This window comes from Acipenser ruthenus, chromosome 4, assembly GCF_902713425.1.
Source record: "Acipenser ruthenus chromosome 4, fAciRut3.2 maternal haplotype, whole genome shotgun sequence".
Lineage (NCBI taxonomy): Eukaryota > Metazoa > Chordata > Actinopteri > Acipenseriformes > Acipenseridae > Acipenser > Acipenser ruthenus.
This window is the reverse complement of record NC_081192.1, coordinates 49,611,149-49,628,249: the sequence shown is the minus strand read 5'-3', so window position 1 is coordinate 49,628,249 and position 17,101 is coordinate 49,611,149. Positions and strand designations below refer to the sequence as shown.

The window sequence follows — 17,101 nt, the reverse complement described above, 5'->3', positions numbered from 1 at the left end:
AGACACTGAAAGGTTTTTATTATGGGAGATTGACCAATAGCAAGGTGGGCGTCGGGAAATTGGAGCTGTTTCAGCTCACTGACCTGTTTCAAAATGAGTGGCAGATGGTGGTTATTCAAATCAGCTATTTGCAGTTAACAGTATTACTTAGTGTTCAGTTCTTTAGCACAACAATGACATCTCCGTTTACAGTTTCTTCCTCACACTTCTCTTTCCTCTTAATTTTTTTTTATTGGAACAACATACATTGTAAATTCTATAGATTTTTAACACAGCTGCCTCCTGTCTTCTATGCAACTGCTGCACTAATCTACCATGGATGCAGCTGTAACAGCTCTGAAACATCTTATTGAAAGAGTGGTTAATGTTAAATTAGTTTCATTGAGAATGTAGCCACCGGGCAACTTGCAGTACAAGTGGTTACCACTGGGCATTTGACACACAGCTCAACACATGCAGAGGCAATTTTGTTTACAGAGATCTATTGCAAAGCACAGGAAAAACACTAATTTGTATGTAAGCAATGCTGACCCAGTGTTAATGCAGATACCCTTCACCCACGAGGATAGACTTCTTTATTTACAATGAATTCTAGCCTCAGGATATGTTATCGATGCTACTCCCTCTGTGCAGTGTCTGGTCTCTCACCCTCTGGCTATGACATATACATATATTCCCAAATGATGTTCTACGCTGTTAATCAAGGGCCCTTGGTAAGCAGTGCATTTGCATCATTCCTTCCAGGGATCAATTAGTAGTACTGTAGAACTTCACAACTAGGCATTGCTGAAAGTGTTTGTAAAGAGTGCACCCAAGGACAGATATAGTATGTCCACATTAACAGACTAAATCTGTGCACTGAATTCATAAATATATACATTTATATATAGATTTCTGTCTTGAAAATGTTCATCAAAATAATATTGGGATCAAAAAATGCAGATACATGAGGTTATATTCAATTGAATAGAATGGTCAAATACTGCTACTGTTTTAAACATATAATAAAGGGCCCAGGGTTGTGAAAATCAAACATGCAACAGTGCATATGAAGAAACTCAATAAAATTCATATTGGAATTATTGAAATTACAGCAGTGTTTTTAGATCTGTCACTGTAGCTTATCAAACTCATACAAAAGCTGTATATTCATAAATAAGTTGGTAGCACTGCTGATGTTGTATTATTATGTCGATCACTTAGAAGTACACCAATTACACATTAGCTGGCACTGTAGAACAACCCTCAATGGGTACAGTAATGATTCTGTGATGTTTTGCCGTGATGCATCTACAATAAGTGAAACATCAATGTTAAGCAGATTGTTATACATCTTGTTCCTCTTAAAGTGTTGAAGAAACATCGAACATTGATTCCCCTGTAAAAACTCCAAAATGTTTATCATTTTCAAGAAGTGAGCTTAAATGTAAGCTTCCTTAGTAAGTACTATTGACGTGTGTATAATCTGTTTTACTGTAACATGGGCTAAACTATAAATAAATGTATATAGTTTACAACTGTAAAAATGTTACAATATATTCTGAACAAAAGACCTTACCAAGAGCATCTATTTGCTTTAAATTGTAATCCTTAAAATAAACACTGAACAGTTTATAACCCCCCCCCCCTTTTTTTACTTTCCTGCTGTTTGAAATGGAGATGTGTATTTTTTTGTTTTTTGTCACCGATTCTTTCTGCCAGCTCTCAGTTACTACACCTAGTGTAACTAACAAGGAAATAAAATAGTGTGCCTGAAAAGAATCTGTTTGCCATGCAAACCTGACAGACAGTTGTAAATACAGTACCGGTAAACATTATTTTAAAGTGTAGACTTACTTATTCCACACTTGCCTCAGTTTCTTTGGACTATACTGGGTAAACCATTCTGAAACAGAAAGAAAACATGGTTTATTGCATTGTTCATATACTGTAAGAGTTATAGCTTATTCATCATGTAAAAAATAATATTATTATTTACATGATATACAGTTTTGTATTTGCTAGATAAAGATTGCTGTATGTACTGCAGCAGTTTTACGTTAATTCATTTTTAACCAAATAATAAAGCTAGCAATGGATTATGTATTTTTTTTTTTTTTTTTTTTTTTTGCAGGAGCTGACCGTTATTTCTGTTTAGTTTAAAAGCCAAAAATGATATATGCAAAATATGCTCCTGTAATATACGCATATGAAGTATTGTGGCTTTTGTATAATTGTAAATGAGGCAGAAAGTAGGGTCACGGAGAGTGCTTTTGTGCGCTGCTGCTGTAGGTATACCCACGGACTACCGTTATATCAGTGCTTTAGACTGACATCCAATCTTCCCAAGTCCTGCCTGGTACAAGACTGCCATTGTTTCATTTTCTACTTGTTTATTGTAAAAGTATTGAGTGAAGTGCTGCATGTTCAAGAAAGACCAAAGTGTTCTGTGTTATTTGTTTAGTATCGTTCTTAGCTCCCATGCTATTCAGATTAGCCATGTGTTTAGACAGTGCAGCATATCTGTTATCCAGTGCTGGCAGTAAACAGCAGTCACATACATCAATGCACACTGTGAAATGTATAATAATTCATACTCATTTATAATGGGAAAAAGTGAAAGGATGTGTTGGGGCGATCACTCAATCATCTTTGTTGACAACAATTAAAATGTTGTTTAGAGGCGCAAAACCCTTGTGTGCTGGAACCCTGAAACCGTTAAAACATCCCATAATAAATGCCCACATTTAGCCTCATAAATGTATTGGTGTCTTCCTTTCAGGTGAAAAGTGAACTTTCTACACCAGTCTGTTTGCTTAGCAGATTGAGCCTAATGGTTTGAATTGCTATTCCAAAGCTCTGGTTTATTTGTATAACCCTTGCAGCCAGTAAAATGGTTTTAATGCTAATTAAGCACAGTCTTAAAGGAAGGCACAGTCACCTCTCTCAAGCAGACGCTAGGTAAACAGTCCTGTGGTTTGTGCGGCAGCCCTATTGGACGGCTGTCTTAATAAAATCCAACCACTGTTGTTTGTTGTCCTTGACACCTAACAGCAATAGAAACAAAATGTCCCTGCTGTCTTATAAATCATTAAATAGTGTCTAAAGGCTAGCACACAATAAACATGCCCGCATACTGTACTACTGTGACAGGGCACCCCCTGCCCCTGGGTGTATTTGTATAGTTTGGGTTATGTAGCACTGGTGAGTTAAAGTGTATATTGGTATATGGGCACTGTGCCTAGACTTAACTGAACGATTAATAATTGTTTGGGGTTTGTCCACTGTTTTGTTTGTCTCTCTGTATTTCCTGGTCTGACGTCACCCACAAGCCATACTTTCCACAACTACTAAATGATTTCAGGCACAAACTTCATTATCTGAAAGCAAATGAGCTCTGGTGCTGACAGCCCTCCCTGCATCAAGGACAGCCTCAAACAACAGAGACCTTCAGCCAAACCCACCAGTGAGTTTATTAGAAGGCTGCTCAAGGAACCAACATCCGCAATGAGAAGTGGAAAACTTTCTTCCTTCAGCTGTAATCAGATGCAAGGCAACTCCTTTGCCATTTATTTCTTATTCCACTGGGCAGAAATAGTTTTTCAGTAATGAGAACACCCCCCCCCCCCCCCCCCACTGTGTTATTGATTCAAATCAACTCTTTTACAGCTACTGTCTGTATGAAACCTCACAATCTCCTTCACAGAAACCCTTTAAGCACTTGTTTTATGTTGGGTTGAAATTTCAGCTGCTGATAACCTCAAAAAAAAATTGCTGTTTGGGGACTACAGCATTTACAATCAAAAGAGGTTTTGACACCTTATATTGTTTATCCAAGAGTAAAATTTCATTAAAAAGCTCAAAATCTGGTTAGATGCTGATTATTTATTTTTACTGAGTTTGTTAACTGGCATCAGACTGTAGAGGTGTAACAGCAAAAACAGTCTTACATTTCTAAGATTAGTTACAACTTTTTTCTTGGTAGCTTGTTTTTTGTGTTTTTTTTGCTGGCTTTAACATCACCATAGGCAGCAAAATGCAGTTTCTAACTTAAAGCTCATCTCAGCTCATATTCAGTTATTAGGTTTCTGAAGGCCTGTTTTCCCTGTCAGAAACACTACTATCTCTGGTTGACCATTACAAATGAATGCCTACGCCTATTTACTTGTGTACAAATATCTACTAATGGCCACATTATATATTTGAGTAAAGTGGAAAAACTGTATTGCAGTGCCAAGAGAAATTAAAAAAAGAGAAAACAGAGAACAGAAGGGGAAAGACTGTGGTCTCTACTGCTCCCTGCTGTCAAAAATAAGAACTGAAAAATCAGCTGTAGAGGGTCATGAAACTGCATTGCTGTGTCTGCCAGGTTATCTGGACTTGTTCAGTGTACCCCAAGTGTGAGGCAGTCATGCAGAATGTCACTCATATCAGTCAACCTGAACAAAACTGCTCACTGCATTATAAGAACATAAGAAGAACATATGAAGGTTTACAAACGAGAGGAGGCCATTCAGCCCATCTTGCTCGCTTGGTTGTTAGTAGCTTATTGATCCCAGAATCTCAGGGTGCTTCTTGAAGGATCCCAGGGTGTCAGCTTCAACAACATTACTGGGGAGTTGGTTCCAGACCCTCACAATTCTCTGTGTAAAAAAGTGCCTTCTATTTTCTGTTCTGAATGCCCCTTTATCAAATCGCCACACTGATGTCTGCAATAACTGTAATGTATTTAACTTTGTAAACCATGCTCTTGAAAATCTGAAACTAGGTTTTTGTTTTTTTCATATGCAATCCTTGTGCTGTTAGGATCCAAGACAACTGATCTCCACCCCGAGTTTGGTACCTAAGTCCAGGGCTTTAAAGGCACACTCATCGTGGACCAGATTTTAAGATGTAAAAAAATAAATAAATCCAAGGAAATTAATTATCATTTTAAATTTAATTTTATAAGATTCAATTTCATTTCTGTTAGGTCTCAAGAAACTAAAAAGTTACCAGACCTCAATATGGCAGCCATTCTAGGTCACAGGTCAAAGTGAAGGGTGGTTTGCATACATATGAGATATTAGCAATTGTAGAAGCAGCACAGGTGGCAGCGATTTGCCATATATCCATATATAATCCATATATGCTCCCTCACAGGGATGCTTATTTATAAGGGACTTATATAGCCTAACCGTGAATTAATCAAATTGGTAACTTATCAACTAGGGAAATAGCAAGGGAATGCTGTACTGGAAAAATGCTGAACTTACAGGAAAACACAGGGGGTATTCTAAAACGTCTCAGGGTGGGCAGAGATAAGACACGTACTTTAGATTACTAATTAGGATTCTCTGCATGAACAGTTTTATCTGCTCTTCTGGTCTGTCTGCATCTCTGACACTCGTCCTTATTGGTATCAAACCACAAAATACTTGATCATTCATTTGTATAAATATTTATTTTGATTTACAGCAGCTGCTTGTATTTATTTTTAAAATTACATTACAAATGACTGTCATTCTGTTTCTCATTATCTATCTACAGATATCTATCTGCTGGCCCCCCTAGTGTGCTATCATCCTATATGCAAGCATGGACCAGTTCTAGGACTTGCTTAACAGCCTTGCAGGGGTTGGCAGAGTTTGAACCCCCAGCAAGAGTATACAGAAGCTTGGGTTGTATGGCACCCCAATGTATATGAACCAGCTAGAAATCTTAGCATGTAGGACATTTAAATGCTTTTTTCTATCATTTTTAAAGCTAGATGGCACCAATATTCCTGGCAAACTAAGGTGTTGACAAAGCACTGAAAAAAGAAAATTGGGCTAAGGTGCTTTTTTCGTGTATTTGTGCTTGTGTTGCAACTGATGACTTTGAGGCTTCAGTCAAGTGAAAACTGAGGGGCAGATGTACTACAGTGTTGTGGCTGTCGTAACAGTCGCAAACCAGTTGCAAACAAGTCAGAAGTCTGGGGTGAAATGTACTAAAGCATGTGCAATGCCGTTAGCAACTTTTTAGGGAATGCTTTGCGGCAGCAGTTTTTCTTTGAGGTTTAGCCATAGATGAATATGTAATTATGTGCGTTCCTGCGTGCATTCTCAAAAAGGGGATGAAGATTGTGCAAATGTTGTATAATGAGATGCACTAAAGCTGCTGGCAATTGCAACACTTACAATTGCATCAATTTGTTAAGAACATTTGAAAGCACGTTTTAAACAGTCGCAATTGTTGTTGGCTTTTCCCTGTCCGCTTTTTCTTGTGCGTTGCCAGTTGTGCTCAATGCATTTTTGAGGCGAACAGCAAAATACCTACTTCTCCCTAATAGCAGGGTGTACTTACAATCCTTGAAAACAAATTTCTATGACATTTTATTATTATTATTAGTTTATTTAGCAGACGCCTTTATCCAAGGCGACTTACAGAGACTAGGGTGTGTGAACAATGCATCAGCTGCAGAGTCACTTACAATTACGTCTCACCCTAAAGACGGAGCTCAAGGAGGTGAAGTGACTTGCTCAGGGTCACACAATGAGTCAGTGGCTGAGGTGGGATTTGAACCGGAAACCTTCTGGTTACAAGCCCTTTTCTTTAACCACTGGACCACACAGCCTCATTTCTGGTTTTCCCAACGTGTTGAGAGCAATAGACTGCACACAAGTGCCGCTAACCCCTCCAGCTCATTCTGAACATCTGTATAGGACTAGGAAACACACCTATTCTATTAATGCGTAGGTGATTTGTAATTGTGCACAATTTAGCAATGCACCACTGACTTGGACAGTATACATTTAGCTTATAGGCTGCTCATGATAATACGAATTAGTGGTAAAATTGGTTGCTGGTCCTTTGAAATTCGCATTAACAATAATAATAATTATAATAATAATAATAATAATAATAATAATAATAATAAAATAATTTAGTTTCAATTTAAAATACTATTTTATTCACATTGTACACTAACGTGTACAATGCAGCAGCATTATTTTGTGTTACCGGTAGCCTACAGGCTAAAGTAAAAAAGAAAGTGCGCTAGGTATTCATTTGATTTTACTACTGTACTGTATACTGTATAGGCCTACTGTACAGATTTATATTTTTTCATAATGTAATGTGTAGCCTACCCAAAACACATTACTGTTATTTCAGCACAATCATTTATACATTTAAAATACATTGAGCACTATAAATGTATGTCTGCGATTTTATTGTTTTTTTTAAAACCTGACACCTCTTAATGTTGGAGTAAAATATACGATTTAGTGAGGGGCTACTGTATCATTACAAAAAGCTTTTTGATAGAAACACATTTTATATTTGGGGGTGAAGGTGGGTCTCCTGCTATAGAATCTGATGGGATTAAACTGCCTTTCATTATTTATTCAAAAAAATGTTGCATGACTCTTGCAAGGCTAGAGATCTCGCTAAGATGACACAACAAATATTTAAAGTAGAATATTGCGGTTCTCTTTATTAACATATTTTCTCTTAGTACATATGACAAAATGTATACGAATTGTTGCAACAGAAATGCAAATTGCAGTATGTTTGCGCGGCGACTGTCCCATCTTAGTACATCTACCCCTGAGTTTTAACATTTTAATGCATATCCAACTCCAACAGTAGTTAGAGAAAAAGTTGGATAAACTTCATCCAAAGCCACATAGACTTATAAAAACACACACCTGGCTTGAAATGAGGCAGGGAGTGGACACCAGGCCATATATCCTCTGTTGGGGTCCCCAGAATCTGTCAAAAAAAATAAAAAATGAAAGCTTATAAAATAAGAGTTTCAGAAGAGAATTTTAATATTGCCAGACAGTTTCTAAAGTGGAGCCATTTGTATGTGTTAAAAAACTGTGTGGCTCTTAACATCCCTTACTTACACACAGAACAGTATGTCTTAGATATAATAATGCAGCATAATGCATGTTTCTAAATCACTTTAAAAGAAACACTTCTCATAACATTGCCAATGGGGTGTAGAGCCACCATGGCCAGGACGGCACTGAATCGTGTCTGTAATATGCTGTAATGTTCTGAAGGAACACATGACCTCCTTCATTACCGCCTCTCATTCATTCAGTTAAGTCTAAAGTGGAAATCTGCAGTAAAGCTTGTTCTTCAGGTACAATTAGACACCATTTGAAAAGGGCCAGGCCATTAACATCAAAGTAGAGACCTCTTATCTACCAGATCCATGTCCTGTGTAAATAAAATCTCCCTGCTAGCTCTGCTAGTTGGTCTGCTGCCCAGATATCTCAGTAATTGAGTCTGACATGCTGAGCCTCAGAAGGATGAACAGTTTATTTATGGCTTCATAAAAAATGTCAACAACTGCAATGCTCGAGGTGTGGATGAGCAAATACTAACAGATGTCTAAAATACTTTTAATTGTATTTAATATTGAGTCTGGTTAAGTAAACAATGTATTTAAAATAGTACAGTCCTGGTCAGTACAAAAAAAGGTCTGTGCAGTCTGTTCTGTTCATAAGTTCTAGCTGTTTTAAAGTTGTTGACTCCTGCTGGATATGAAACATTGCTGTGTTTTTTCCCACTCCCTTTAAAGCTACGGTATAGCTAATGAATTAATTCTTACTTGTGGAGTACTTCCATTCGCTATGTACGTGCCACACTCACAAGAGTAGTTTTGAAAGGAGCACATGCTATAGCATGTATTTTCATTTTTAAATCTGGCTCTCAGTTGGAGGCCTTGTTTTTATATTGACTGTCATACTCTTCCTAGGTCATTATACAGTATGTGCTTCTTTCAAGACTGTATGTGAGAAAAATATGAGAACTGCATGGAGACACAACATTGTGGCGGAGTGTCCCGTCCCTTTATTATTATTTGTATTATTGTGTATTGTTTGGCCGGACGAGCGAGACGTCGCCTGCCAGGTTATTGTTTATATTTTAAAAACCTTGTGAGGATGCGTGACTGATCAGCTACTGCTTATTTAACTAGCTGACAGTCACGCGTCCTTATTAAACTCGTGCAGACTATGGCCGAGGGGTAATAAGATAATTACTAGCTAGTTAACCCCTCGACCAGAATATAAATCCTGCAGCTTTCGGCGCTCATAGAGAGTGTCTAGGAGTAGAGAACGGGAGCGAGGACGTAAATTAAATAACTGAGAAATATAACAATTGCTAAGCGTGCTGTTTTAAACACCAGCATGATACTTATTTGTTATTTGTTTGGCCAACAAGTGTTTTGTTTTGTTTAAATCTTTTTTTTTATTTTATTTAATAAAGCACTGAGCGCCACTGTGCCTCAGTTTCACCTGCCATTCATTGTTTTGAGTCTGTGTTTCTGGTCTGACGTCACCCCTGCAAAGTCACCCTGTCACAAACATAAACCCTTAGCGTTGATAAGTAAGATGATTTTAATACAGTTAAAGTACATAAATATCTTTGTGCATTATGTTAATTGTATTTACTAATTGCCATAAGCATAGGACCTTAGTCAGTCAATGGCTGTGTTTACAATGATTTCTGGCACTCAGAATGGAACGTTCATTTTCTAGAATTGCGATCAAACCGTCATCATACTGTAGTACTATATTCTTTGAAAATTTGAACAAAACATCTTAACACAAACATGGCCTATGGTCTCTATATTTTTAAGCAATACATTTGGAGGTCACTTCACAGTACTGGACAGCTAATGTATCAACATGCAAACACTTGGACTCTTCTTTTGAAGTAGAATAGCTTTAAAAATGCCATTCTTGTGTAACATAAGCAATGAAAATGGATGAGAACTCCGTGAAGCCACTGTTTGTCTAGCTCTGGCAATAGAACAAACAGCGAGCGTGCTGGTAAAGCAACAAATGCTAAGCTACATGTTTTGCACATGTGATCGTTGTTGTTTACTCAAGTGTGAGATAATGTCTTCAGCTTTTGAAAGCCCCAAGCAAAAAGGTGCACTATAAGGTCTTAAATGAATTACTATCTCAAGCATGTATGCAGTAAATCACCCCCATGCATGAAGGTCCACATTGATTACATTTCTCCATGCATCCCAGCATACTGTGTAACAATGCTGCTCTATTCAGGTGTGGACAACACACTGCAGCCATCCTGTAATCCCACTGTGGCATCAAGTAGAACATAGCTATGAATTACCCTGTTCTCAGTGATATGAGTGACTAATAAAGCCTGTTGTTTGATGTGCTAGTGTGTTTGGATGTTAAAACAGGATAGAGATCTGTTTTGATTTCTGTGACTTTGAGGATATCAGAAGTAGTGGGAAAATAGGAAGCTCCATATTATTATTTGTTTATTTAGCAGACGCCTTTATCCAAGGCGACTTACAGAGACTAGGGTGTGTGAACTATGCATCAGCTGCAGAGTCACTTACAACTACGTCTCACCCGAAAGACAGAGCACAGGGAGGTTAAGTGACTTGCTCAGGGTTACAAAATGAGTCAGTGGCTGAGGTGGGATTTGAACCAGGGACCTCAAGGTGACAAACCCTTTTCTTTAACCACTGGACCACACAGCCTCCTAAAGAACATAGACTTGGATAAATATCAATCACTTTAGCTGTTGAAAAGTATAAGCATTATATTGAGTACTAAATAGCCATCCTGGTAGTCTATATATTTGATTTATTCTTTATATATAAAATAATGCATCTCTTATTATTTAAAAGAGGGGCTCCATTTTACTTTGTGGCTGTTAGATGTAGAATGTCCAGTACAACATTTATTTATTTATTTATATCTGTTCTTGAAAATGCCCAAATTTAGCAATTACAAATCATGAATAATAATTGAAATCATAGTTTCTGTCTATTCAGGATATTGTAAAGCAGGTGAGCTAAACGGCCAGCAGAGGGTGCCAGAGACTTGTTTAATGATCACACCATCAGTTACTCCTTCGCGTTTGTACTTAAAAAATAGTGTCTACAAATGTATTATGGTAAGGTATAAAGGGTGATAGTATAAATTCTAATAATACCGTAAACTACTTCATAAATTATGCTGATTTGAGGAACTTCATTGGCTTACAATTTTAAAGTAAGAAAAATTTCATTACGTGTTCTTCAACTGTATAAAACATATTGTTGTAGTGTAGTAAAGAACAGTAAATGCATGGTAAAGGACAGCCAAGCAGTGACATAATAGGAACTGGGGTAAAGCATTGCAAAAAACAAGCATAGTAAATGCATATTATTATGCATAGGGTTCTGAACTTGCATAGACGGAGCCGTGTACTTCATACAGACAGTACCAAATACATCGAGACTCTGGAAAGCCACATACTTGTTTAATGATCTTGCAGTTAAAACAAAGGGTGATTATCCTGTTTTCTTTGTCTACTCATGGTAACCTACTTACCCCAGAGGCAGACACTGTCATTAGCTTTGGCTCCACGTTCCCAGTGGGAGATCATTCATTCCCTTAATTACAGCACATAGTGCACACACATGATCACTTGCTGCAAAATGTCATAAGCAGATCACTTTTTCAAAACAGCAGAAACCAAATCACCTTTGAAATGCTGTCAGATACTAATATGCTAGTGTCCCATACATTTTTTAATACAGATTTAACATATTAAGAAGGCTGATACATTATAAGCCTTAGCCTATTAAAAGCTCAATTTCTATAGAGTTATATTACAAAAACACCACTTGGGAAAAAAGCAGGTATCAATGGGGAAGGAAGCTGCGTTTAATGCATCTTCTTTTAAATTCTGATTTTGTCAGCCACCTTTTATTCATAATTGTCACTGACTAGTGTGATTTCATGTATTTATTTCATTGAAATGCTGATTATACACTCTATTCTCAGCTCTTTATTATTGTGATAAACCCCTCATTACAAACTTTTTTTTTTAAAACAGATTCTAGCAGGGGAAATTCACAAATCTTTTTTCTTCTAAGTGCCATTAGCATCACTGTTATGAAATCACTCAATGTCACACAACATGAAAAACAACAACTGAATAATACTGAAGGCACATTGCATTACATTCCAGAGTTGTGTATTCATACAGTAGTTTTGTAACTTAAATCAGTGTTTTTCACCTTTAAGACAACAAATCTTTGCTAATGAGTAAAAGGTTTCCCCTTACATTATTAGCACCAACATGCAGGTTAATTACTAAGTACTGTATATCTCATCACTGTATGTAATTGCTCCTGTTCAGAGATCCCATTCAGGACAGTTGCACCGCGTTAGTAACATAATGCCCTCCAACTGCCCCAAGTCCACCACTATCGTAATTATTAAAATGGTAAACTATGAAGATGGCCCTCAATTTATTCTGTCCTGCTTCAGTGAACACAGATAATACACTGTGCTAGAACAACAACATGCTGTATATATTTGCAAATATGGCTGTTTTTAGCTCATTATTTTCAAACTTCATTGCAATTAATAATGTGCCCCAAAATGAAAAAGTGACAGCAAAGCAAATTTTATGTTTAACCCAAAACCCATGAGCTTCATTACTTCTTTATTAGCTCAGTTTAAAGCTTATCAATAATACAAATTATTTCATGTATTATAAATTATACTAACAATAAGTGAACAATGGTTTTGGAGGTGTTGATACTGTGTTTATTATTGTACATCCCTCAGAGAAGAGGTTTACAACCCTGGTTCTCAAGTCTTTAAACACTAAGCAACAGCATAAGACATCACTTACAGACAGTCTTTGAAGCTTTATACAGTACAGTGCATAGGGTTTCCATGCAGCTTAGAGTCCTCCCTCACTCTCCACAGTCATTATTTATGTGACGTAGCAGCACATACCACGTGCATTCCACATGCTATAGGAAGTGTGCATCTATAACATTGTACGACTTTAACGGGTGGGTAAATCATCCTCTCACGCTAAAACACCACCACAATTTTTGCACGGAAACTTGTCTGGAAGTCATACATTATGTTTGCGAGACTTCAGTACAAATCCCGTTTGTGATATAACTTTGCGCAGCTTTCTACTATAACTGAAGGCTGTGCGAAGCAATCCTTTATTGGCAAGCTTCTTGACCAAATAGGGAAACAAACAAACAGTACGAGGCGTTTAAAGACCTCTTCATTCAGCGTGTTTATTTTTTTACCTGACACCATTTAGTCAACGTTTCAGATTATTGCCATTTGTCTGCTTTATAGTTAAATTGTTTTATAAGCAAGGTTATAAAAATACTGAAGCTACCACAAATAAAAATAAACACCTTTACAATAAATACATAAATAAATAACAAAGCCCTTTTTTACACTTACTTTTGTTATCTTTCATTCATCATCGGATAGTTGATTTCTTTAGCCTAGATTGTTCCGTCCCCCTTAGCAATAAGATGCAATTCATTGTACAAAGTACCATCTATCACAGGTACCTAAAACTTCAAGTTTGTACCAAAATATGTATTAAATTAGCATAGCTGTATTGTTGCTGCCATCTACCAACAACACTAGACTTGAGCAAATTAATTTGATCAAGATTTGTTTTAAAACATGAAAAAGAGAAAACAAACTTGGTTCCTCAAATTTGTTAAAGACAAATACAGTTCTTAAAAGCAGCTTGCTTCAATATATTACAAAACGAAGTTTCAGGCATAAGTCCCGGTGGACAGCACTGAGAAATGTGTTGAACTCATGGACTACCAATATACTGGTTCATCATTAACAACAAGAACAAAATGTATTCTATTATAACACATTCTACTGTCACTGCGGGATTCAGATTCAGGCATTTATTATTATTATTATTATTATTATTATTATTATTATTATTATTATTATTATTATTATTACAATAATATGTAGTGGGAAACACGGTGAGTAGAGCAGCCTGATTTACTACCAATATTTTAAAAATGTACTGTAACTACTAAACATTTTGACTGGATCATTTTTATATCACTAATCTAAAGTGTTGGTATTTTAGCATAGACCACCCCTAGTCTCTGTCGCTTTAATGTGTATAACAGGTTTATAATAAATATATATGCAGTCAAAAACGTTTAGCAAATAATACATTCCATAAGAAAGCATGTACTATCCTTGTATAATACAATCATTGTACACAGTGCTTTCTTATGGAATGTTTTTTTTTGTATTATTGTTTGTATAATGCTGCGTCTGCAGGTTGTATTTTTCGCCCATGCTTTTTTTATTAAATTTTTTTGGTGTCAAAATGAGGCAGGCTGCACTTTCAGTGTTTTAACACAACCTTAATCGTGGAAACCAGTTTAAGAAAGCTGTACGATATGAGCAGTCACGCAAGGCCAAATTGGAATATTTAAATATACCCTCCCCTATTTTAATATTAATTAGGTTATTTGCATTTGGAAGGATAATTTAGCTGGCTAAAACAATAAAAAAAAAACTACATAGAAACATACACAACCTGAAAGTACTATTAAAATAGAGTGGGAAAAGGTGAGACTTATTTTTCTTTTTCCATCAAAATTGCCTCAATGTTGGCTCTAGAATCTATATGCATCATCAGACAGCAACACAAATTTAACAAAAGAAAAAATAAATAAATAATTTTAATTTATGTTTCTCTCATTTAATTTATATATTTCTCCTCAGTACATCTGGCACTAGTGAGCAATGTACCCCTTAGACATTCAGATAATACTGTAAAGACAAACGTTTTGACTAATGCCTTCATCAAACATTTTAAGACTTAAGGCCATTGCACACTGGATCCGTTCCGTCATTTAGCATCCGTCATCCGAAAAACTTGTGCGGTAATCCATTACACACTAGATGCGTTAATATTGTACTTCAGAGCGCTGGTGTGCTGTGGAGGCTTTTGGAGCCAGAAATTCCATCACCTTCATGTACTGTCCCTCTTTTCTGACTGTTAAGCCCTGACCGCTTTTGCCCTGTCACGCTTCTTTCTCTAATATGTGTCTCCAGGTTAGGCCATTGTTTCTTTACTTCCTCGACTACAATTGAAATAAAATGTGTATGCTTGTAATAACCTATACTGCACAAAATCCACATGTTTATGTATGCTGTCAGTTCATAATTTCATATTTTACAATACATATCATTCACCACCAAGTCCACGGCAATGTCTTGCCATATGTTTTCTTTATTACAAGTCTTTATAATCTTTGTTGGATTTATCATAAAGTCATTTTTGTTTGGTGACACACACAATTCATTTTCCCATTTTGTTCAGGGAACTGCAAGAATCCACGTGTCTTCCCAGTCGTTTTTCATTGGTCAATGTCATTTTTAAAGCATGTCAAATCGGATCAAATCGAACTTGTTTCGATTCCAAAATTGACGCATCACCGCCGTACGACAATCACGGACTCCGTGTGCAAGGTGCAATAGGGAATGCAGATGATCTTTTTTTTCTGTTTAGACACACATTCAATTCGGATGAGTTATCGGATCCAGTGTGCAATGACCTTTACTGTCCGAGATTAGGTAAAGCTGGTAGCACTTAATGACGTATTCCATAGCAACTGTACTAAATTAATGAGGTACTTCTGAAAACATGGGCAAGGTGTTGATATGGTTAGAAATATCACTGACTAAGATACTAGCTGTTGTTTTTTAGGTCGGGACGTGAACCCGCTCTCTACTAGGTCACTACATCTCAATCATGCACTGTGGAAGTGATTGTGTACATTATTGATAAGGTTTCCTCTTGTCCTTTGAAGGGAGGCAAAAATTGGAGATTTTTAAATGTCATTTGTAGGCCATTACTTAGAACAGAACCAGCAACTGGGTAGCAGTGTGCCAACCCTGGTTTTCCTCAGAGGTTCACTGTAGAGTGAAATTACTTTTCTCTAAAGCTAAACAGGGGCGAAAGAGAATGAGCCCAAACACCATCATTTAACCCAAAAACTATACTACTTACATGTTAAGCTATATGAAAAACTGATATGTCTCAAACATAGAAATAAACAATGCTGTGCATTAATGTAAGGACTTACATGTAAGTGGGTCTACTACAGGATGCATCTGTCTATTTTTGTTAAGAAAACACAGATTCTTTTTTAGAGAGAAATGGTGTCAAGTTTTCATTGGAGGAGATGTACATGTGAACAATACATTTGCTATTTCCTTTTTATGTTTTTTTCTTCCTTTAGTTATATGGATTCTGTTCAATAAGTCAATTATGATTCCTTTATCACAGCAGATGTCAGACAGTAATGACTGTAGCATTAGAACACCACTGAAAGCCAGCAGCCACAGAAAGTTAATGTTCCCTTGTATTTGTGTTTCATGTTCCTAACTTCTTTAATTGATTGGAACAGTTATTCAGTCTTTATTTTTTCAGTTGCTTCGTATACCTTTGTCACATCTAAAAGTGACATGTTTAAAATGTATGATACATCATTTCTCTTCTTTTAAACCTGTCAAATGGAATGCAGTTTTGCTACTGTGAGATAATACATAGTGAAAACCTCATTGTCCTTTGTGTAAATTCACACACACAGCTATCCTCCATTGATAGACCTGTCCATATTCATATAATATTTCCAACGGGTAATCAGCTTGGTGCCAACATGTAGATATATCTTCTGTCTCAGACTGACCCTGCATTACAAATTCAAATGCATTGTTTTTTTCACCAGCAGAGGAAGTCCCATAGGATCCTTTCGCATTGAATCTTATTAATAGACGAAGAGTTAATGATACTGCCTGACAGATTCCACACACACTCTAATTAAAAGCATAATGCTGAAGGAATAAACAGGCCTCACAATTTAATAATCGTGTGTCCTTTTTAAGACTACATACATTCACACACAGGGCATCTATTTATTTTTATTTTATGAAATTCAAACGGTATTCACCACACACTGTTAAGAAATCTGTTATAGACAAGAAGTGCAACCAGGCCATAGATTTTCAGTGGCAGCGAGATTAATAGTGTACAGTAACCAGCCCTAGGCCAGTATGATGTTTGAATAAGGATTGTTTTGATCATTCTACACCTTATTGGACAACTGCCAACACGTTCCTGCTTGTATTATATTATTGAAACAGAGGTAAGGTAATCCATGTTCACGTGTACAGCGATAGAATTAATGGCTTTATCTCGGGATTATAAAACAGAAAAATAGTGCAGGTATTTTGCCCAACACGGAGTGTTTGTAAAAGTCAATCAATAAAGAACTAAGTACTGTTCCCGGTATTTG

The 17,101-nt window shown here is 36.6% G+C and overlaps 1 protein-coding gene across 4 annotated transcripts in view; it reads right to left on the bottom strand.

Moving 5' to 3' along the window:
- The window catches only part of LOC117399581 (cyclin-dependent kinase 14-like), a 238,798-nt gene that overhangs the window by 80,184 nt on the left and 141,513 nt on the right, over positions 1–17,101 (bottom strand). For all 4 annotated transcript variants that reach the window (XR_009328479.1, XM_033998865.3, XM_059022492.1 and 1 more), the window contains 2 exons: positions 7,650–7,713; positions 1,837–1,885 (listed from right to left, as the gene is read on the bottom strand). Coding sequence is in view for 3 of the 4 variants with exons in the window: in XM_033998865.3 (XP_033854756.1) it covers positions 1,837–1,885; positions 7,650–7,713 (113 nt within the window). In the remaining variant the exon portion in view is untranslated. The remainder of the gene's footprint in view (positions 1–1,836; positions 1,886–7,649; positions 7,714–17,101) is intronic.